The 24083-nt window shown below is 42.7% G+C and overlaps 1 protein-coding gene across 1 annotated transcript; it reads right to left on the bottom strand.

Annotated features, from left to right (window-relative positions):
• Positions 1-22271, bottom strand: mroh1 (maestro heat-like repeat family member 1). The gene is made up of 43 exons (XM_083679219.1): positions 22044-22271; positions 21399-21512; positions 20846-20991; positions 19825-19956; positions 19434-19596; positions 19148-19246; positions 18883-19034; positions 18272-18412; positions 17954-18046; positions 17531-17609; positions 16708-16821; positions 16341-16414; positions 16056-16178; positions 15757-15864; positions 14795-14939; positions 14318-14358; positions 14072-14213; positions 13509-13561; positions 13228-13335; positions 12848-12967; positions 12163-12285; positions 11811-11957; positions 10401-10427; positions 9259-9381; positions 8992-9071; positions 8587-8725; positions 8361-8456; positions 8106-8210; positions 7735-7870; positions 6724-6836; positions 6295-6447; positions 5873-6027; positions 5534-5699; positions 5195-5400; positions 4820-4957; positions 4431-4545; positions 3677-3823; positions 3187-3375; positions 2844-2993; positions 2425-2559; positions 2201-2303; positions 1544-1609; positions 1-1426 (listed from the first exon to the last, which is right to left on the bottom strand). Exons 2-43 carry the CDS (start codon positions 21424-21426, stop codon positions 1350-1352), a joined length of 4950 nt encoding a protein of 1649 aa, XP_083535345.1. The 5' UTR covers positions 21427-21512; positions 22044-22271; the 3' UTR covers positions 1-1349.
• Between the last annotated feature and the right edge of the window lie 1812 nt (positions 22272-24083).

The raw sequence follows: 24083 nt of genomic DNA, 5'->3' as shown, positions 1-24083 counted from the left end.
TGGTTTCAAGGGATCATAACTTTTATTATTTATTTGGAAATAAAATATGATTGATTGCCACCATGACCATCATTGGCTTATTCCCACTTGAAATGGGAAACAGCATACATACATACTGTAATACAGTGCACATTTTCAAGTTGATTAAAAAACAAAATACACAGATTGCCGATGTCACAATAATTACAATAACATAGAACAAAAACATCCATTCTAGGCTTCCACCACACTAAAAGACCCCTGACAGCCACTCAAGTCCTAACCTATGACAACCAGTGTAAGGTTTGACACAAACTAATTCAACATAAAAAGTGCCTATACCCACTGAAGAACACATCTACATCCATCAGTAACACAATGGAAACATGTTGATGCGTCATTCAATGTACAGCGATGGACGGACCGTGTACTGTTTAGTAGTGCAACATACAAGACAGCAGAAATTAGGAGATATGCACCTTCACCTTAAACCCCCCTAACCTGTCCAACATCAGAACCTACTTGGAAAAATACATACAATCACAATGAAAAAGACATGATGAGTGGAAAAGTAAGTGCATTACATCTTTTAAAGGATATATTGTGTATATAGAAAGGAGGGTAATGAAGACAAATTAAACATTATTGTCTCTCAACGCAGCTTCTAATAATAATAATAGTAATATTTAATATAATTATATTTGGCACTCTTTGTGGCGTCTCCATGGGAGGGCCTGGTTGCGTACATGTTCTACCTGGGGTAACGAGGAAGCACAGAGAATATTTGCGGAACTACAGTAGCTAGTGTACTTAAGAATGCAGTCCTAATGCTGGAACTTTTATGAGCCTGGATGTAGCCTGAGGAACTTCAGAGAGGGTAATGGGGCTGTGTTTGACAGCCCTCTACTGTATGCTCTCCTGCTCCCTCTGACATGGCTGGTTATTGCTGACTCGTCTGTTTAGGTAGTTGATCCATGTGTATGAATGGATTGAAGGTCGGGGGCTCACAGCACACACAGGTAAGGCTAACATGAAGAGACAGCCTGGGGTCAGAGCTCAGGCTGACACTAACTGTACCACGGCCCTTGGGCCTAAATCTACCACACTGTCACCATTCCCTGACCTTGCTAAAAAGGAAACTCTAAAATGTCAACTGTTCCTAGCATACAGCTTCAAAGTGCTGGAATGACAATGCAATGCAATACTATACATGGAGGTACACAGTCTTTGGTCACTACATTGTTTTTTTTAAGAACTAAGTCAAGTACCATGTCAACATGTCAATACCATATTCATCTTTTAAAAAAGCAGTAACAAAAGCAAAACAAAAAGCTACATATGGCAGAATGTGTGTGTGTGTGTGTGTGTTTTCAATGGAAGTGGCCCATGGCTTCAGCTGCCTTTACCCGCACCACAGGGTCTGGGTCCTGGAGCAGCATGACCAGACCTGAGAGAGAACAGAGAGAGAGAATACAGCATGAGGTCATTTTACCATCAGTGTGGAGGGAGGCCACAGTCACAGACGACGACAAACTACTGTTTCTGAGAGGCAGAGACACAGTACCTTTGGTCACACTCCCCATGTTCATGTGAGAGAAATACTCCTCAGGAAGATTACCCAGAAGGAAACCTACATATTAAAAGAAAGCTGTATTAGTATTTAATTACTGTATTGGCATGTAATGTACAATACTGTACAATCTCTCCTAAGGTACAGTACCAGTCAAAAGTTTGGACACACCGTCTCATTCAATGGTGTTTCTTTATTTTTTATTATTTTCTACATTGTAGATTAATATTGAAGACATCAAAACGATGAAGGAACACATATGGAATTATGTAATAAACAAAAAAAGTGTTAAACAAACCAGAATATGTATATATATATATTTTAGATTCTTCAAAGTAGCCACCTTTTGCTTTGATGACAGCTTTGCACACTCTTGGCAAGGTGTGTCCAAACCTTTGACTGGTACTGTATGCGAGAGAGATGTTTCAGCTGAAACACTAATCACTCCTCTCTTCTGGATAATGACTGGAGTTAAACCAAAAATAATAACAGGAAAGTCTAGACGAATATTATTTATTTATTTAAATGTTTTACTCATAACTGACAACACTGACATTCGGAAAGCAACTGAGTTCAGCAAAGAGAGACATGCTGAAGTGAAGTCTAGCAAACAGAAGGTGATCAAAGACACATCCTGAAGGGTTTCCCTACCGATAAACATAGCAGCACCAGCTCGAACCTCCGCCCAGTTGCTTTTGAAGAACTGGATGACGGTGATGTGGTAGAAGTTGAGCATGCCAGGAAAGTCTTGAATCTGTGGAGAGATCAAATGACTCATCATAGTTAGATGTAAACACAGAGTCTGAGTCTTACTTAATAATGAGTAGCCAGGATCTAGGGCTGAGAGGAGGGGGGGCATAAGCTGAGCAACTCACAATGTATTTGGTGAGGTCGTTGATGAACTCTCCGTAGTGCAGACCCTTGTCCTCATGTAGATGGTTCTGGAACATAGTGGTGATCTGTTCTGAACCCACCACTGGAGCACACACTCGCATAGCATACTTACACGCCTGCAACGACAGACGCACGGAGACAAAAATCATCACTATCTACTGTACATGTCAGTACAGACAGCTGCTTGAAATCCGTATAATAATGGAAACATTAATAAACATTATCCATAAAAACAAAAAAATATGAAATCAAAAAGCGACAATATTGAATGAAATCTAGACATGTGTCACTCGTATACAGTTGGGTCCTATATCGACAGCAACGGGTTGCAAAGGATTACAGTAAACAAGTTGGACAACAGATCCCAGGTCCACTGGCTGTGAGAGTGGACATGCCTCACCTTGACCACCTGCAGGTTGGGGTCACTGAGGTGCAGAAGCAGGCTGACCAGCACGTTGTGGATCTGGTCCTTAAACACAGGCTCTCCTGAGCCAAACCTAGACAGATTCCCCAGGAGCATGATGGAGGCACAGCGGATCTCATCATTCTCCTGCAGGGGCAAGAGGAATAAGAAACGACTACTGGACCAAAAAACTATTTCCACTGGACCACTACCCGACCATAAAGATTTCTAGAGATGAGTTGAACTGCCACAGAGTTTCAGCTAGGATGTCAGTGGACATACAGACACACTGAGAAACATTGGAACATTACAAAAACATTACAAAAAGAAGACCACTCACACTTTCCAGGAAGGGCTTGATCTTCATGAAGATGTAGACCACCAGCAGGTGGACGTTCTTCTTGTCCAGGTAGAGCAGCACCTTGGACAGGCCAGACATGGCCTCTAGTGTGATGTGTTTACCTGGGTCGTCCTTCTCCTCCATCCCTGAGCTCATAGCAGCCAGCAGCTCCTTGGCATACTTATTCACCTGACAAGACAGGGAGATAGATAGAGTCATTAATATACAGCACTGTAGACAGATACAGCCGATACACCAATTATGATCTAATGGCCTCTCTACTGTTCCATGTCTTTGGATTGATTGACATCCACTCAGTGGACATTGGTTTTAGCTACAAGGGTCATGTAAAGTACATTAGCATGGTTAGCACCCTGGGTCTATAGGCATACGGCTATACTCAAATATAGGTCCAAAACCATAAATTCCAGCAGAGGAAATTAAGAATCCTGAATCACACACACTGAGATTAGATTAGTGAGATGTGTACCTTCTCTGGAGAGCCTACAGCAATGTTGCCCAGTCCCCTGACAGCCAGCATGCGGACGGTGCAGCAGGGGTCAGAGATGCGCTCCATCATGTTGTTCATCAGCACGTCCATCATCATCAGCTCTGTCACTACGTGGTGGTTCAGCAGCTACACACAGGACACAGAACACAATGTTAGACCTGGTGAAATATGCTATAGAAACGCTATCCATTATTATTGTCATTATGCGATTGTTAATCGCGTCACAATGACAAAGTCCAGTCAGGCAAGTTTACTTTGTCTCAAATCTCTTAATGGGGGGTCTTTATTTCTTCCTCAGAACCTTTTACATTTCACTTAAATATTCATGGCCATGATTCAGACAGGCCTGTTTACTCTAATAGCACCATTAAAAAAAAACAAGGAAGGGTAATCATAACCCACTTTGCTCTACAGATGCATCCTGAACACACTATGCCATGCATCAATGATCAGGAGCATTTTCTACAGTGTGCTGCCCAGAGGTGTAAATTAGTATATAAAGTTTTTTTGTGTTAAGTGGTCCTACTTACAGAGCATTGCATTCATTACCATGCAAGTTGAAATGATGCATTAAAGCGTAGATGAGCTGGCTTGCTAGATAGATAATTATAGATCAAGGCCAGAAGTCCATACAGTGTTCTTCTATAGGAAGAGCACTGTGTTAACGCTATTAGTAAACCAGTGAGAACAGCAATACGCGAGTATTGATAACAGCCCTCAGACCTCAGCTCACCTCAGAGAAGAAGGCGGTGACCGTGACCCTCTGACACTCGTAGATGTTGTTCAGACAGGGACATAGACACTCCACTATGGACGGCAGACGTGGACCTGCGTGCTTGGCCATCGCCCTGGGAGGGACCACAGCAAAAAAAACATCAATGCAACACTCAAGTGGAACAACATGTGGAAGCACAAACAATAAATAATACATTTGTACATATTATCACACAATTTGAGGAGACTACAGGACCTTATTTCACTCTATTGGAAATAACATGAGCAGGATGCTCAGAGAAATATAAATAAATTGGCAAAAAGTCATAAGTGCAACCGGCATAAGATAAAACCCTCAGCTGCTTCATCCAATCTTGCATTTCAGCTCCAGTGAGGCCCGGGGCTGACCTGGAGAGCAGAGTGACTCCGATGGTGTGCTGCTGGGGGTCCTTCATCTTGTCCCAAGCTCCCTCCTGGTCCAGGGGCTTCACCACCTCGTCCAGCTGAGCCCTCGCCAGCAGGATTCGCAAGGCATCCACCGCAACCCTGCAGCCATGGCAGCAATCAGAGACTCAAGTCCCAAAGTAGAGTGGCGAAGATCGGCAAAGCTGATACTGTAACTGCTTTTGACTACCTGTACTATATCAATGTTTTCAGCAAAGAGCAGCGCGTTTGAGACTGATTTATCACACCCTTTTATCTCTACTCATGTCCTTATAGGCCCTGGTGTGTTTTTATCTTGCTGTGAGTACAGTAAGTTAAAGTGTGTTGTCTCCAACCTACCCACACACGTCAAAGCTGGCAGCGCGTTTAACAGGGCTGGTCTTCTTCTCAGGGCCGATTCTGTTACTGTTGATGTCTTTGGGGAGCTGCACTCCCACACTGGAGCCCATGCGCACCAGCAAAGCACTGAAGAGCTGGGGGAACAGACACACCACCGCCTCCTGGCTCTGCCCGTTCAGCATCATCTCCCGCAGGGCACACGTCATCTGGAGGAGAGGAGAGACATTGTTCACCTTCAAACAGTCAAACCAACAGGTCTGAATACCAAAGTTGAAATCAGCAGGTCTGATCAACTGGACATGGCTCTGCTATAATAACACTACAGTATGTGCTACTCACAGCTAAAGGGTGGCTGGTGGCCACTTTGGTCATTCCAGGGCGCATCATGGACTCCTTCTTTTCCACGTAGGGCACCATGACATTAAGCTTCTCCATGATGATCTCCATGATTTTAGAGGCCAGGGTGCTGTCTGCCCCCAGAGCGATCCACATCTCACAGCTCCAACTGATGATAGACATCAAAAGAACGGTGGACACTTAACATGAGCGTGAACCACACTACTCAATTCTTATGGGGGGGGGGGGGGGGGGAGGAACTTCATCTTGTACAAATGGAGGGAGTGTGAACTCTCACTTGTCAAATGAAGAGAGAGACAGTAGGATGGAAAGAGTTCTCACTTGTCAAAGGGCAGGGGGTAGGAGATGAGTGTGTTGATGACAGTCTGGAGGTGTTGGGTAGCGAGGATGAGGATGGACTGGGCCACGGCCACCTTCACCTGCTCCTCTGAGATCACCTGCAGACGGATGTGGAGGACCTCCAACATCTCAGGCACCTGACACACACACACAACACAGCTCATTCAGAGACACGGTATGCCAAGAAGTATAAGAGAGAGAGAGTGCAAGTGTGTGTGTGTGTGTGTGTGTGTGTGTGTGTGTGTGTGTGTACGTGTGCAGTGTCTCTGGAAATCATTCTTTTGTGTATGCAGTGTCTTTGTAAATCTTTCTTTTTGTAATGACATTTTTTACTGAAAACGTTTCTAGCCTATTTACAGATATGGCTTTTGACAGATCCTACACCACTATTAACAAGCTTTTACCAGATCCTGTAGTCCAGCTCCTCTGTTCTTAATCAGGGTGTTGAGGATCACACTCGAAGCTCTGGAACAGTTGGACTGGGAATCCACCAGCCCCTCAAACAGCATGAAGATCAATGTGTTGAGCTGCTCCTGAGGTAGACGCTTACTGATGATCTGCAAAGGCAGACATGCAGACAGACTGTATGAGTGAGTCATAATGTTTGAAGCGTGCTGTATAATCCTTGGCTGTGATCGTTCCAGCAAATCTGCTTTGTGCGTGAGATCAGTAATATGATCTGTGTTATAAACGCATTATCCTTCGCATAGTAATAATGTTCCAAAGTGCAAAAGATCACCGTGTTAGGGGTTGCCCTCTTTACTCAACTTACCCAGCACCATTGCCGGCACGCTACAGTATGTTTTCATGTGCTGTAAGATAGCCTCCTTTACCTTGGTGAGCTCAGAGCACGTCTTGTAGAGGACCGAGTGGTCTGGGTTGTTCAGTCTCTCCCGCAGGGTGATCAGACTCTCCACAGAGTCATCTTTGTAGTCCAGGGAAAAACCTGCAGCGCAGGGGACAATGAGAAGAGCAGCTCCGGCAACAGCAATCTCACTCACAGCAGGAAACCAAACGCACACACAGAGTGTGTTCCCATCTTAAAAAGAGCCATCGAAATAGGCTTGCTCTGGGGAGTTAAGCTGACCAGCATGAAATGGAAGCTACACAAGGCACGCAGTGGAGGCTGGTGGAGGTAGAAACGGGCTCATCGTAATGCATGGAATGGAGTGAGGAATGCGTTTGATACCATTCCTCATTCAATTCCATGCATTACGACAATCAGCTTTCCACAGTGGGGGGGGTTCCATAGTGTGTGCCAAGGCCACTGCTTTTCCACAGTCAATCCTGGGCTTCAACAGCACTTACTCCGGGCCTATTCCGTGCTTATAAGTCAGGCTTTTAGCCTCCTCTACCCCCCTGGTCGTTGTGAGACCAGACGGAGCTAGGAGTGTGGTTTGAGGAGTGAGGGCGGGATATTCTTATCAGCCAAATGCTGTAGTTGGCTATCGAACTTGGTGGGTAGCAAGCATAATCCAAGTTAGCTCATTGTAACTGCACAATCAAATTGATTTGAGTAGCACTTTTTACAAATAAAATTGCCATAAACTGCTTAAGTTACCAGAACCTGTTGGTAACCAAAGCGTTTGAAATTTTTTGCTCGTGTCTCTGTGTTCGCCACCATACGAATTGTAGAATTTAAACAACTATACTAGCCTACGGGGCAGGACTAGAAACTAGAAAATTCAAACAAGCTTGAAGCACCGGGGTTTTGAGCACTAGCTGGGCGCTAGCAAGCCTTGGCATGCACTGGCACCGCTGTCGATAAGTGGCTATTGATTTCCGCCTCCACCAGCCTCCCCTGGAAGACAGAGGAGATGGTAGTGGAGAGTGTGAGGCGTTACCTTCGTAGCGTAGCTGGATGTACAGGAGGGTGTAGATGCAGTCTATAGCTTCCCTGCGGATTGAGGGGTTGGGGTCAGTGCATCGAGGGGCTAGTCTGCCAAGGAGGGCCCCCAGGTTGTGGAACGTAATCATGTTCTATAAGGAGACAGAAAAAGAGTACAATTTAAGATAGCTACCTAACTGTAGGCCTAAATCATAACATCTCACATTCACGAACATACTGACGAACTGACTTATATTTGTTAATATGAATTGTCCAGAATTAACAAAAAATACACTGATTCCAGGAACTCAATGCATAATCAGGTGCAAATATCACAATTAAAGTGTTTGCAGGTGTGTTTTTGAGCACCATGTCCAGCTGACTCACTTTGACACTGAGGTTGTCCAAGTAGAACTGAAGGATCTGAGCAGTGGTCCTCACGGCCCTCTCCCTCTCATGGTCCTGATTAGAGCTCAGCCACGCCTCAATGTGCTGGGGACATACAGCAGGGACAAGACAACACACAGGAGGACAGATATAAGAGACAGCTCGGTCATTTCAGCACAAACATCCACAGGTCTGTCTGAGTGTATAGTGTTACTGGTCGTCTTGTCCTCAGTGCCCCCGACTGCATCACTTTACCTTAAACACAGTTTGGAGGCCATCTGGGCTCAAGTCTCTTGCCAGTATATTCCTCAACAACTCCTGAAGGGCATTGAAGGTGTCTTTGTATAATGCCTGTGTAAAAGGAAATCAGATGTTAGGCCATTCACAAGTTAAGCCATTTCCACTCATGTAAAAGAGAGGGAGTGCATGGCTGTGTGTGTGTGTGTGTGTGTAATAAAGGTGATAAAGGTGTCGCTCTAACCTCCCTCTGCTTTGGATCCAGCATTTCATCATCTTTGCCCTTGTCCGGTGTGTCCACAGGGGGGAGTCCGTACACACCGTTCAGACAGGTGCGCAGCATCTCAAAGTTCTCGTTCTCTGTCAGAGCTGGGTCCAGGTTACTGAGCCTCTGGGTCAAGGGTCAACATAATCAGTATGGACGGAGCGTGAGCGCCAGGGAACATCTGGCACTGACGAGTGTCTGCCAGTCTAACTACAGAATGACTTTGAACAAATAATTCAAGCTGATGCCGTTGAGAATCTAAGGAATGAGAGCTACAATGGGCTACATATTAACAGTGCACACATTTATGAAGTAGAAACATAACAGGGGAAAAAAAGTCATCAAGTGCACAGTTGAGCAGAGCTCTATTCATTGAAAAGATACATCAGGTTGGCACAGGTGGTCATCACAAGGTGGCGAACCGGAGTCCGCATGGCATCGCTTGGTTCTGCTTTGATGAAATCCTTCGATTGAGGAAAGGAAAATACAATATTGAGAGGAATCAAAGGCTTCATTTTCAGTTGCTCAGTTTAAATCATTCATGTTATTTTCTTGAGAACATCTCAATTGTCTCATGCTAACAAAACAAGCATTCAGACATTTACATTAGTTAGTTAATCAAAGTGCTAGAGTGCAATGGGGGTAACTGACCATCATGACTCCCATCAGCTCCTGTTTACGGGTGAACATGTAGCCCTGTTTGCGCACACATGTGCTGATGGCCTTAGCAATGAGTCCCACACTCTGGATCAGGCTCAGCTTCATGGTCAGGTCCTGATAGATGGTTCAGCATACACACACATAGACAAACACACAGACAGACATTAACCAAGCAGACAAGAGAGACAGACAAACACAAACACATATACACAGTCTCAGACTGTGGTCGTGGTAATGGCAGTCAGAGTAGTTTAGTTTAGTCCCGTGGCCAATCATGCTCACTGTGCAACGTATTCATTGCAAGCCAGATGGAAGTCACAGCCACAGCAACAGTCACTGAGGAACCATAGTCACAGGAATAGTGTAAGCATTTAATCAAACCAAACATTACCCCTAGAGAACCACCGCAAACCACAAGCATACACAGAATGGGACAGTCACTTAACACACCATTCTCTAATATTCCATATGCCATGAATTCAAGAGAGGAATTCAACTATAGGAAAAACTATGTTAGAGCATCTACATTTCTATAAAATGGTTTCAACACATGGCATAAGAAACAATAATGTATTGATTGGTAAGTGCAATTCAACTTCAGTTGTTTCACACCTTTTCAGTGATGCAAAATCTATTTATAGATACAGGTGATTGATTCAATGATTAAAAAAGTAAAGGTTGAGCATCCATGCCTTACTTTGAACTGAAATCAAAATGTTGCGATTTGAAAACCAGAACAGTGAAGAACAACCTGCAAGAGTATCTTAGATTGAGCGTCAAGGAGAAAGACCAATGCCTAGAAACACCATTGTGTGTTAGTAGGAAGAATCTGGTAAATTAGGCATAGATTGGGTTAGTAAGAGATTCCTTCACTCAAGAACAGTTCAACATTCTGAACTTCTGAAAATGGTGAGTCAAACAAACATCTCTCATAATAACCTTTTAAGCTTTTTCAACCAGGAAAACATCTATATAGAGCAAAGACACTCTAAAAGTCATTTTACAAGAAGTTCAGAATGTTGAGAGTGTTCTACCCTGATGTTAAGAGAAAGCTTGTAAGAGGAGATAAGGTTTTTGAGTTAGAACATTGAGAGAGAGAGAGGCGGTCCTTATTTGGGTTCCCATCACGGTACCTTGGTCTCTACTTTTATTCCCAGAACCTGCACAACATAAAAGTAACAGGGAGTTTAATCCACAAGTGTACTGTTTCCACACAAAAAGGTAGATCCGTCCCTCACAAAAGAATCACTCATTAGGGAAATAAATGTTATTTGATTGGATGTGTGACTGACTACAACTACCCTTAGATACTTAGAGGTATGTAACAACTGTATGGGAGAGTGCTAAATGCATATCATTCAGATACAGATGAACTCAACGTCTACATCCCCATTGCAGAGCAGTTGAAGGTTAGCAAATGTTATAGTACTCCATAGCCAGTGAAATGAGCCCTGTGGAACTGCCTCCAAAAAAAAGACTCAGCTCCCTATACTAAACACCTAGTGTGTGTGTGTGTGTGTGTGTCTCTGTGTGTGTGTGTGTGTGTGTGTCTGTGTATGTGTGTGTGTGTGTGTGTGTGTGTGTGTGTGTGTATAGTGTTTGTCCAACCACCCACCCTTACCTTGGACATAAAAATATCATGCTCCAATTCAAAGTGGAAATCTGGAGGTCATGCATTGGCAGCGACAGAGTGTGCAGTTTAACAGGACTCATTTAACAAAGAAAACTATGGCGGCTAGTTTTCAGTCAGTGTAATGCTAAGCATATGGTGGTTAAGAAATCAGGGGGATATAAACCAGGTTCATCTGTAACCTTGGAGAGGGAGCCCTGAATAACTGAAACTACGACACTGCAATTTCTTCTACACAAAAGGCTGGGGATGAACTCTCTTTCAACTGTCGGATAAGAGGTTATTCTTTTCACTGTGGTCTATTCTAACATTCCTTTCCAATACCACAGATATATCCTTTGGCTTTATCAAAATTGGTTAGTGATGGTTTAGTATGACATACATGCAACACGAAACTCATGAGCTAAGTCAATGTGATATCTGAGCTTGGTGAGCGGACTCCATTCTCCCTGTTTCCTTCCCCAGGCTGCTGTTGTGAGCAGCACCAACTGTCTGATCAGCATGACTTTGAACTGCGGCGGGTGGCTTAATCACGTTTCTGCTCTGTGAGGTCACTCAGAGGAATGCCAACCCAAGCATGCTTTCAGGGCCAACGGGGGCGGTAAAAAATTGATTTTCAGGCATAATGTTAAACCACAGTTATCCCGACGATGCTACCCTGCCATTGCGGAAAAGGAAAACATTACAACTCGATGGTGAAGCACATAGTTAAGCGGTGGTCAGTGGTGAGTATCGCACTATGATTATTTTCTTTCGGCTAAATGGGGGTATAAATGGAGTCCAGTCTGGATGTTTACAGATGGCAGCCACGGTTAATGGACTGGCCGCACCTCTTTAGGAGAGATGTTGGGCTTCTAACAGCTCTCTCTCCCTGGCAGGCTGTGTTACAGTATGGGTGGCTCCTGAGAGGTACCTTGGTGTTGAAGTGTTTGCTGATGCTGCGGAGAATGTCAGAGTCGATCCTGGACAGGATCTGTTCCTCAGGAGCGTGCAGCGCTACGTAGCCGTAACAGAGGATCAATGTGCTCTTCATCTTTTCAATGTCCACATCGTTTTTGTCCTGACAGGGAGGGACAAGGTAGAGATGTGATAACAGCTGATTTGCTCTGAATTTGATAGTTGAGGAAGAGAAACCTTTAATATCAATTAATTCCATCAGGTCTTCTAAGAATCTGTCCAAAGACCAACGGTTGATTTACAATACAGTTTGTTGAAAGAAATTATATGACAAAGTTTTTCCTCAATAAAAACCATGGATAATATACTTTGAGCAGCCCAAATATTCCTGAGGCTTTCTTGAAGGCATCGGATTTCCCAAAATCGTCCAGTTTAGCTAGAGTAGCATCGAGATGACTGCTGGCACACAGCCCGATCCCCATGGCGACTCCCTGGGAAACCAATTACCCAAACACACCCTATTAGTACAGTTTAATGGATGTTTAAGCCTCAAATTACCAAACAGTGCATCTATATTATCATTAACATCATTAGCATCTGAGCACCACTCTGCTATTAAAGATTGTTAAAAACCAAAAATCCTAATCATCTGGTTCTAATACAGCGGAAATGAGGGAAAACCTTAACCCCAGACACAAATTACAGCTTAGGAGGCAGACGTGACCTCCCTTTGAAAATAAGCAAAGGCTTAAGCATACAGTACTTGTCACAAGACTGTCTTAGTGGGCAATTTAGCTGTTGAGCCACACTGCACAAAGACACACTGTTCTCTGGGTGGGCGCGAATGCAGAAAATTACATTGAGTGTCACGTTGAACACAGGAAAACAACACACAAACAAACCATGACTTTAACTCTGTGATAACTTTAAAAGTCTGTTGAACCTCTGATGTACACAATGCTCTCCTGGTTACAGGTTAGGGGTAGAATAGCAACGGTTTTCAGAAGTATCGTAGCATGACACGAACAGGACTGGACAATGAGGGAGGTTTACCTCTCTCTCAATGGAATCATTGTGTCGTGAGTTGATCAGGATCTCCTGTAACTGCTTTTTGACCACGTCATTGTTGTAGCACTGTTGCAGAGTCACTCCGACACACTTGTAGAGGAAACTCTGTTGAAAAGTCAATGAAAACTAAATTATAAAGCTTGGAAGTTTGAAGATGATATTGTGTTTGGTGCCTACTGTAAGCTTGCATTGGTGGTTTCAGGAGGTCATACCTTCAAATAAGAGTTTTAGAGGGGATATGAAAATCTTTTGTCTTCCATATTAAGGCATAGGGAGGCACTGGGTAAGGGAACCAAAGAGAATAGAAAATATGATATGTCTCAAAGCTACAGCAAGGTTAGTATGAGGGTGTTGTGTTCACTAACCTTCTCCTCCAGGGAGTGGTTATAGGTGGGGAGGTAGCGCGTAGCCTCCGTAGCCAGCTGGCAGCTCCACTTGTCATCAGCTATGGCCACAAGGGTTTTGGATAGGAGCTGTATCCAAACACAACAGCAACAGCCATGTGACCACTTTGCAGTATATCAAATCCCTCGACTGAAACAATAACAAACACTTGGCAGTGAGCTAACTCCACTGGAGACGGTGCATTGTCAGATATTGATTTGGGGAAGTTGGGGAATTTTGCATACAGTAGTAAACACCAAACCTTTAGTAGACTCTCTTTCCATTTCTTCTTGTCTAGTGTTTCTGGAGTCGACTCTGTAAAAAATGTAAAAAAAAATAAATAAAAATGTTTTTATTTCTGAGGCAAGTATACTCAGAACGTGCCACACTTCCCAAGGAAAAGAACCCGTTGAGCTGAAAAATGTGTGCGTGATCCAACCTAACCAAAGAGCTAAAATGATTTAAGATCAGTTTTAATACCCTATGCTCTACTTAAACTCAAACTATGTATTTTTACGAGGGAAAGACGAAATAGCCCAAAGCTAAAAAAGCTCTCTCGCAAAAACATAGCCTGACATTGCCTTTACAATTGGAAGCACTTACAACATCCCATAACTGGAGGTTGTGGTGGATGGAAGTGATCCTTGCAGTTGGTTTATTTCAAACTCATCTCAGTAGAATACACATCAATTCTTTAAAACTATTGACATTCAATTTGGGTTCAAAGAGCCCCTAGGTGTCAATACTGCAGCAATAAATGTCTGTATTATTATGAGAGAGAAGGGGCGTTTGAGTTGAGTTCACACACTGAGTTCAGGTTGTTACCTTCCAGGTAGCTCAGGAGAGAAGGGATGTCCTTCTCCCAGGCCGTCTCTGTGTTAGGGTGGATGTTTGGGCTCAGAACATTCAGCAGAGAGAGTGATGGAGCGCCATGACCACGATTCCGGAACGGGAATGCGCCATTTACCTAACAAGAGGGCATACAGATATGCAGGTGAGACAAAGAAAATGTTCTTTTTGTCTTTTATTGGAAAGTTCATCTGGCCTATCTGTTTCATAGACTGTACTTACCAATAGCCTGATCATAAGGATATGTGGGGAGGGTAGATTAACTGAAAGAGAAGAGAGCAAACAAGGGTAAAGCAGACTAAGCATTATAATTAATGACTAAATGATTAACAACGCTGGACTGTATTGTTCCCACAAGGAACTCACTTTAATCATTGTCTCTTCAACAGAAACAATTACCTTACAGTTCAAGACCCCAGCGCTTTATTTTGTGATAAATATGGCTTTTCATTCAGCTAATCAAAGCCAGACACGTCTGGCTCTCAGCAATGGCCTTTAATGAGAACAAAATGTCTGTGTGTAAAATATACTTTGAATGGAAAATAACAATTCCTGTCCCAAAGTGCTGACGAGTCGGGCTGCGACCATCTTGTTTACATTAAAGCCTGCTGAAACAGGGGCGCCGGCTCAGAGTGTGTGGAAAAGCCCTTTTCCTGACGCATTAGTCAGATCCCTCTCCTCATGACATCATCAGGGCACCTTGCTCGTTAAAATCGATGGTGAAGTTGGGCTCCTGGGCGGCTCTCTTCTTGCTGCCTAGCAGGATCAGGCTCTTGCACAGGGGCGTCGTGGCGTTGGAGTACTGCCCAGGGGTCAGGTAGTACAACAACATCGGCCAAAGAACCTGCAGGCAAGATGGGAGACATCAAGGTCAATCAAAAAGATCAGATCTATCAAAATTAAGACCAGGGTCCAAATAGTAGAAAACAACACTGTTTGACTCAATAATGGTATTTTTTGAGTATCATGAATCACTGTTGTCTCCAACAACAGATAATGAAACACACATCATCCCCTGGTGTTGATGTTGGTAACCTGTTAGGAAAACATAACTAAGGAGAGTGGATGATAAAAAAGAGCAGGCTGAGGCTGTCTTAAAAAAGAGCAGGCTGAGGCTGTCTTTGGACGTGATCCTAAGATACTGTGTCAAGTGTTTATGAGGATCTACCTTCAGTGAAGGGAAAACAAAGTTGTTTCCATAAAAGACGCATTTGGATGAGAAGGATGGGAACTTTAATGCACATCTGATGATAGTTACGGCTTTCCTGACTCTGTTTTACACAAACTGCAATATCAATGCCACCCTCAGCGTTTTCTCATAAATGTTAATATCCGTAAGTGTTAGTTGGAACTGAGGTATTCTAAAGCCATTTTTACAGCGGGAACAAACATTTAATGTAATTTCTTAGAGATACAAAATGTGTTACTTTTATTCCCCTATAAAAAGTCCCCTCTAACTGAAACTTTTCCATGACCTGTAAAATAAATGTCTGCATAAACATACTCATCAAATACCTTAAAACTGTCAGAGAAAGAGCAGGGATACACAGAGTTATTGCCCAGAGAAAATGTGCATGGAAAAAGAGAGAGATGGAGATGGAGAAAGAGGGGGGGGGGGGGTGAGAGAGAAAGTAAGAAAGAGGGGAGCTCCGAAGACTTACGTCAGCCAGACGGCCCACGGTGGTGGTGAAGAGATGTAGCGTGTTGTCACAGATGCTCCGCAGCGCCTCATTGGTTACGTCCTCTGGGTCAGTGGGCCGCTTGTCACGCTGCAACCGACACATACTCTCTTTAGACAGACACACAGACACAGACACACACACACACACACACACACACACACACACACACACACACACACACACACACACACACACTACACAGACCTGACTACTGCTAAACTAATAGTGGACCATATAACAGTCATATACAGAGCATCAGGAACTGTTGATTAACCTACGTAGTAAGTGTCAGACAGAGCACAGTGCTGGATGATGAACTTCACCAGGAGGTCTCCTCCCTCCAACTCCAGGTAACCATGGTGAGCCATGGCACTGATCACCTGGACCACCCTCTTCTTCACCTGCCGGAGGGCAACAGCAGCCAGAGGTCAGGTGTCATACGTCACATATATCATACATACATACATCACATGTGTACAACCTGATTTCCCAAAGGACTTTATATACACTAAACGCTGAGGGATATGTAGGTGTAATAATATTAACAAGTGGCATGATGTTACCTTATTGCTGTGGTCAGCCAATGGCTGCCTGAGGCTGGCCAGGATGAGAAGCTTCTTGGTCTCCATAATGGAAGCTAGATTACAGACAGAAAGAAAGTAATGAGTACGAGATGTCTTCAGGCCATTTCATATCAAAGCTCTTTTACAAGTGCCAGCCAGTCATACACAAACAATCAGGAGAAAACAAGTCACTTTGAAGTAAACATGGTACACAGGCAAGTGGGTAAGAGTTGTTATGGTGCACTCCTTTAGCACTGGTATTGTTGTTTTAATGTTGTATGTCTTATGTATTATGTGTATGCCACTGTGAGAGCAAAGGCATTAGGTTTTTCACACTTTTCAGTTCTACTTCATTGTGTAGTCTTACTGGAAGAGTTGATGAGGTGTCTGAGCACTGCCAGGGAGCCCATGCGGTTCCTCTCATTACTGTTCTCCAGTTTCTGAAGCACAAATACGATCAGCCGGTCTGGGAAGGTGTTGGCTGTGAGGAGAGGTGAGGAAGGAAGGAAGGAAGGAAGCACACAGCTGTTTAACACATTTACCATGAGTGAAGTCACACTATCTAATAATGGATTATCTTGTTACAGGAGAACATGCTCATGTGGTTCCACTTATGCCCCACTGCTGGAATAACAAAGTGTTGCATTGGTCAGGAGAAACATGTTTGGAGGTCTTCTGAACATCATACGCCTTTCATACAATAATTATGTTGGTAAAAGCATGACTACATACTCTTATATTCCTAAGTACAGAATGATTTAGGTAATTATCCACATCAACCATCTGCAGAGGTATATGGGTCCTGTGATCAAAGGTGCTAACACACAGAATGCTGTCCAAAATTTGAAAATATAATATCATATTGTCCACTATAATATCATGCTATATTTCAAAGCCAAAGCATTTAAAGCCCTAAGATATATCTAATATCTAAGATATACAGAATAATCATGCATTTCTCTACTTCAAAGGCAGTGTCTCTGGGTGCTAGGAGGACTGCAGTTTACTGCAACTCAATCCCTTTCTCCTCAGCACATGACCCCTGGGTTACAACAGCACTGGTCAACTGACTATGATCCAGCTTAGACAGAGCACAGATCTCACCATCCAATAAGCCTAGACACAAAGCAATGCACACAGACCAAATTACATCTCCTCAGTGTGTTATTGTTGAAGAACAAAAGACCAACCTAGAATGCTGAAGCATCTCAATACCTCATTGTGATTTTTCACAGTTGGTGGGTTATTGTAGTCGACGGGTCCACAGACCTGTAGTAAGTGCAAGAGCAAAATTACAACTCTAAAAAAAAAAACATATAAACAATTTCACACATCTAGATATTTATTTGGCCAGCTCCTAAGGTTGACACAAATTAATTATACTTCCACATTTTTCCTTAAATCAATTGATATTGAGTCATAACACTTTGCATCAGATGCTTTTACCCATTGAATGAGTCACAGATATGTGACAACAACAGGAAATGATACACGTATCCTGTGACGTTACTATCATTCTCTTGGAAGCAATGGTGACATGTGAATAACATTGTCGTTGCACAGCTTGAATGAGTGTTGCAAGCCTGAGCCTGCAGACTGTGTTGTCACTGTACCTGCTGATGCAGGGCAAAGAGCAGACTGTCGATTTGCGTCTCAAGAACTCTGCTGCCCATGTTCACAGAAGCATCCAGAACTTGGCACAGGCTCTGCAGAATACAAAAACACAGACATTAGAGAGAGAGAGAGAGAGAAAGATAGCAGAGAGCAGACAGTGTGAGTACACTAAGCCCAACGACAGGACTGACCAATGACTGCGAGCGTAGGCGTAATCAAGGAAAAATGCTCCAGACTTGAACTGGAGCAGACCAATCTTTGGTCATGCTACCAGAGTGTAGAAGTCTCTCACCACACCAGTCCATTATAGGACCTACCTTGCTGATGATGTAATGCTCAGCGTTCTTCTTGTACAGGGAGAGAATTGTGGGTATTAGTTTGGGAAGCTGCTCCTCCAGTTTATCATGGGCCATCAGGTGACTCATGGATCCCAGCGCCTCTGCCACTGTTAATCGCAGCTAAGGCACAATCACAGAAGGAAAAACAATGCACAGTGCTCAGACACACTGGAAAATACATCCAATCAATCAACTTAGGCCATATCTAAGCAAGCCAGAAAGCTGTTTATCAAAGTGGGTGGGTAATCTTACTTTTGACATTCTTCAAAAATACAAAGAGGGAACATTATAATGCTGTTGCACTGTGGTTAATCAGTTCAAACCAAAATGGGAGTTCATTACCAGATTGAAGATAATTCTACATAAGCTTGCTATAGATAAACCTGCCACATATTTCCAGAGATGACTCCTCGCTGTCTGGGACCACAGCTAGATAGCACTGGGTGACCTAATTGTGCATGTGGGCCTCATCCTTCATGACCAGAGCTCAGAGAAGGGAGTGCTTTCATGATATTCCTACAACAGAGGCACCGTTGAGCCCAAATGTGATTAGTGCAAATTGGTTTCCTGCTCCTTCTAATGTGGTGTACCTTGGACTCCCTGCTCTGTAGCCAGTTGCAGAAGAGAATGTCGTAGGCAGCATAGATCTCACTGGAGAAGGTGTCCTTTCGTACAGTCGGGTCAGGGGCTTTGTCCAAGTTAGCAAGGTACTCTAGGATACCCTCACTAAAGTGTGAGAGGGCTGAGGAAAGGGACAGAGAAAGAAAAGATAAAAACGTTCAAGGCCATGTCTCTGAGTGATGGTTTACAGTCATAATGTTATAGTAATGCTGACTTAAGTGTCTTTAGTCTTACCAGAGGAGAAGACCCATTTCATGTTGTCCTGCTTTGCCATGCTCAGCATTGGTAGCATTGTGCCCAAGATGGCATTGAGGAATGGCACCATACCATACACTGTAACCAAAAGTAGGTGCACACACTGAGGTTATACTTTACACCAATTTTTATATAAAAAAAAATAATAAAAAAAATGAAGAAAGGTATTTGTTGCCTGAATACTGTAGTTGAGAAACAAAAACATTTCAAAAGCTTGGTGAACACACTTTCTAAGGAGTTTGACAAAACTGTATCTCATGTTTACCATTGGAATCAGAGAGACTGGCTAATGTTTGGACCACAAAGAAATGAGGCAGAACCCCAGGCTGGAATTTGCTGAGGATCTCCTCCATGATATCATTGATGTGTTTGTTTCCCACAGCAACCAAAATATTGCTGGCTGCCTGTTGCCAATCAGCAACAACATCCTGTAAAAATATAAATAAAAAGCTGTTGAATAAAACTAACCCTCTGAGTAAAACTGACATTACTATATATGACAATAAATAGACACTGTAGGCAAGGTATGCTATGCTGTAAGTGCAATACTTGTGCAACGGAAATGGATAAGACTAAAAGCAGTCATTGAGTTACCGCCTGCTTCATATTTCAGACAGATAAGACAAGCATATCTGAATCCCGAAAAGCAATCTTACCTTTGATCGGGTCATTTCATCTGAGGCCAAAGAAATTATACTTTTGATTTTCGGGTTACTGATCTCATTAATCTTGCTCTTCACGACCAGCTCGATCGTCTGCAGTATGACAACTCTGTGACCAACAATGAGCTGCAGGAAAAAACACTTAAATTATAATAATTGCACTAATTCACTGGCTTCAAGTGTGAATGCATTGATGGCTGTACTAACGATTTTTCACAGGCCTAGCCTACAGAACATTATGTTTCACAATATTTATTCATATCATTGAGGCCTGAGTATCACATTACCAGTCACACCCTACAGAGAAGTGATGATAAGGTTTTACTACACAAGTGCAGCAGGATATGGTCTAATGAGCAAAAACACACATCCTCTCAAGAGCTTATCTCTACCATTGTGACAAAATACAGAGCAGCATTGACACTTATATTGACATGGCTTCAGACGTTTATGGTCACATACATAACAGTCCCTCTAAAAGCCAGAACACTTTCTCTGTCACACTTGCATTTCCCTTTTGCAATGTTCCGAGACAGTCACATGAATCTCAACGTGACCAAATATTGCAAACTGCAGAAATCATGGTGAAAGGGCAGATAAAAGGCTAACTGAGAGGGACACTTTGTAGTCTATGATGATTGAAAGCCAATAGACTTGTCCACCAGGCATGTTAGCCTTTGGGTGTACCGAGTACTCGTATAGCTTGGTCGTGTGTCAGGGTTTAAAAAATTAAGTCTATTGTTAGCTACGCAATGTAAAACAAAGAAACATTTACGATGAACACCCACCTACATCATTAACACAAATACAGCCGTACACACAATTGTGAGTTGCTTTGCACAAAAGCATCTCCTTAAATACCATGCATTTACTATCATTACATACAAACAAGACACGTTTGCCTCATGATGACATGTATCATATCAATCAATACCTGCATTTGCAAATTAGATTGGGGTATGTGTAACAGTGCTTGTTACATGTTGTTTATCAGTAATAAAAGGCATAATCTGACCTTGGGGTGTTTGACCAGGTAGTCCTGGCACATGGACAGGACCTTGTCAGGCTGCTGTTTCCCCAAGGTCAGTATAGACTTCCTGACCTGCTCCTGAACGACAGTGTCCTTGTCATTGGCAGCATCCAGCAGAGCCAGAGTCACCTCTGGAGAACACAGAGTAAACACAGGGGGAGTGAGAGCGCAGGACTCTACAGATGACATTTTCAAGTTCATACTGTAGATCACAAGGCAATGTTCTACTTTTCATGTCAGGTTAGAGTGTTATAACAAGGTTAGTGTATGCCTCACATTCATACAGGGGCGGGACTGAGATAAGTTTCCATGCAAGACAAAGGTGTGAGTTTAGTTAGTCTTTAAACAGCACCATGAACAGTACTGTTACTATGATTATATTAATGCTGCTGACTCGTATCCATTTGTGGACTGGCATCCTGAGAGAAAAAATAAGAGAAATTCTGGATGAAAACAGGTCATGATTAAGGGTCAAAGAAAGGGAAACTATAAAGATGAGAGAGCAGTTCTCCTGAGGACAATAATGGAGGTCACTCACGTTCTACATCTGACTCCTCCATTGTCATGCCCGTCAGAAGGCTGGTACTGAAAATATTTAGGAATGCATATGGTGGGCCGAGGGGTTAGAACTTGCTCATCTGGCTTCACCACCCTGTGAAGACAGAGAAAATATAAATGTTTGAAATAGTGATGAAGTCAAATGTGTGTGACACTCACACTGATAACAAACAGTGTCTCATACCATATTATGTTTACACATTATAATGTAGCCTACTAGAGGAAGCAGACTATCCATCACATGTTCTGGTGATGTGCATTTCAGAAGTCAGTAGCTTGCTGCTAATAAATCACCTAATTCGGCAAGAATATAACCAAACAGCCACACATGTAAAGATGACAACAACAACAACAATTGACATTGACAGTGTATGACAAAGTGGAAGAATGCTGTGTCAAGTAGCTAGTATGATCTATTTACAGTTGACATGCTGAATAAAGGAGTGCAGCATTTCCTTGTCAGCCCAACAAACATAACCTGTTTTTCTTGGGATGCAGAGCTAGCTATCAAGCTAACTGCTGCGATTAGCTAATAGCCCTTGAAAATATAGGATGACATTCAACGCACTAACGGTTTTAGATAATAATCATACTGTTGTTAAACACAAAAGCAGCAGCTGCCTACCTGTCAGTGACTCAGGCTAGCTAGCTTGCTAGGTAGCTAACAAGAAGGATTCTCCTCCTCCCTTCTCAAGACATGCAATAATCCAGCGATGTATGTGGTTGTTTAGTCAGATAGTAATCGGATACAGTTATCTAATTGCCTTTTCACTGTGATATGTTTCTCCCTCAGTGTAAGGAGAGACACTTCCTAGCGTCCAATAATAATAGCTACAGTAGCTATTAGCTAGCTATCACTGCATTGCATTGCATTGCAGGTAAACACGCCCAGCTATCATGTGCCTCGAGTCAGCAGGAACGTATCAGTGTGGGCGTGATCAGCCATGCCCCTTGTTGACCAAACTTGACTGATGGAGTGAGAGTCTGAGATGTGTTTTTTTTTTATGTATGTGATACATTGATGTGATGGCACTTTTTGTAGGTTCAGTTTGTGTCTTTTTTTGTGTCTTTTTTTTTTTGTATGTTGTGCTATGTACTGGAAAATACTCAGAGTAGTGAGCTTTGTGTGCATTGCTGCCTGCTTCCATTCATAGGCCTACTGCATAATGAATTTACTGTGCCTATCCATTGACATACATACTATATATGTCCATATTTGTTCTGTACTGATTAGCCCTTGCTGATTGTAAAAATACTTGGAGGGACTAGGAAAGAGCTAGACAAGTGCACTAGAGGGAGCCAGTCAGTTGGACTACAAAACTTTACCTGTTGGCCCATTGATTTTACCTTCATCTGCAAAAAAAAAATCCACCAGTACAACCTTAACTCACTAACTGCCCACAATTTCCGGAACACTCACCACCTAGAATGCCAAGTGTTGTATGTGGTATTTACCTAACAACAATCCTTTGACTGGCTACAAAATGATGATTATGCATCCTAATTTATGCATTTTTGGGTGAATAAAGTCAGTCACCCTTGGCACTCTAGAATGTTGACAATTTTAGCGTATTAATTCACCCTCGGCAGTAAATGAGTTAATGTTTTCAGTACTGACTTATTGACGACTACTGTATATCAACACCACTGTATGAAAAGGCCCAAATGTGAAGCTAGGCTATTAGGAGGATCATCTTTTGTCAGCTGTGTCCCTGCTAGAGTATCAGCAGCTACGGTATAGGCTTATAGTTTATGACAGCAACATATTTAGAGCCTTATGTGACGGGCGGGATTCAAACCCCGGGTCTAGAAGGCCCGAGCGTCTTCCATTAGGCCAAGAGGACATCTTTAAGGTCAAAGGGCGACTTTTGAGTTTTCAGGTCTCAGGCAGGGCTACCTCATCACGAGAGTGTGATTCCTAATCAACTCCACTACACTTATCTCTATTTCTCTCTTTCTGATATGTATTCAATTGTAATAAGAATAGATACCTAAGGTAGCCTAGTCTCTAGTCTTAGAAAGTGTAAAATCCACTAAATGAGGGAGTGAAATTGTTGTACATGGTGAATAAACATAACTTACTTCCTCTCTTACTAAACTACAGTATCACTGGGAGTCAAATATACATGACATTATGCCCCATGACTGCTACTCAACATAGTGGTGGCTATTAATGTAGTGGTTGAGGTAAATAATTCATCCCCATGAAACTAAACCCACTATGGGTTCAATGTAGTAATTAAATGTCTTTTAGTTTATTTTTGTGAGGTTTTTTTGGTGTGTATAGCCTAGTCTGTGTGTAGTCTATATGTCTCAATAGTATGGAAATTACAGAATAACTTAAATATGTAATGAGCATTGGCATGCATGTATTTCTCTGAGCTTTTCAGTTTTTCTTCACAGCTCTAGGGAAACTAATGAGCTAGTTTAGGAAATGTGGCCTTAGTTCCAACTAATGGAGGCTTTATTTGTCATTTACACAGGCATGTTTTTAGATTTATTTTTCAAACCAGAAATCCTTTTTCAAAACCATGCAGCTGTGGTAACAAGGTATTTATTGATATTTATACGTCAGTATACAAATTGTAAATTGAAGTGAGGCACTTGTCAAATTAATGTGTCAAATCCAAGTTCCACTTGAAATTCACAGGAAACTTTATTCTCT

This window comes from Argentina silus (genome assembly GCF_951799395.1).
Source record: "Argentina silus genome assembly, chromosome: 10".
In the NCBI taxonomy this organism is placed as follows: Eukaryota; Metazoa; Chordata; class Actinopteri; order Argentiniformes; family Argentinidae; genus Argentina; species Argentina silus.
Note: the sequence above shows the minus strand (reverse complement) of the source record. Positions and strands in the feature narration are given on the sequence as shown.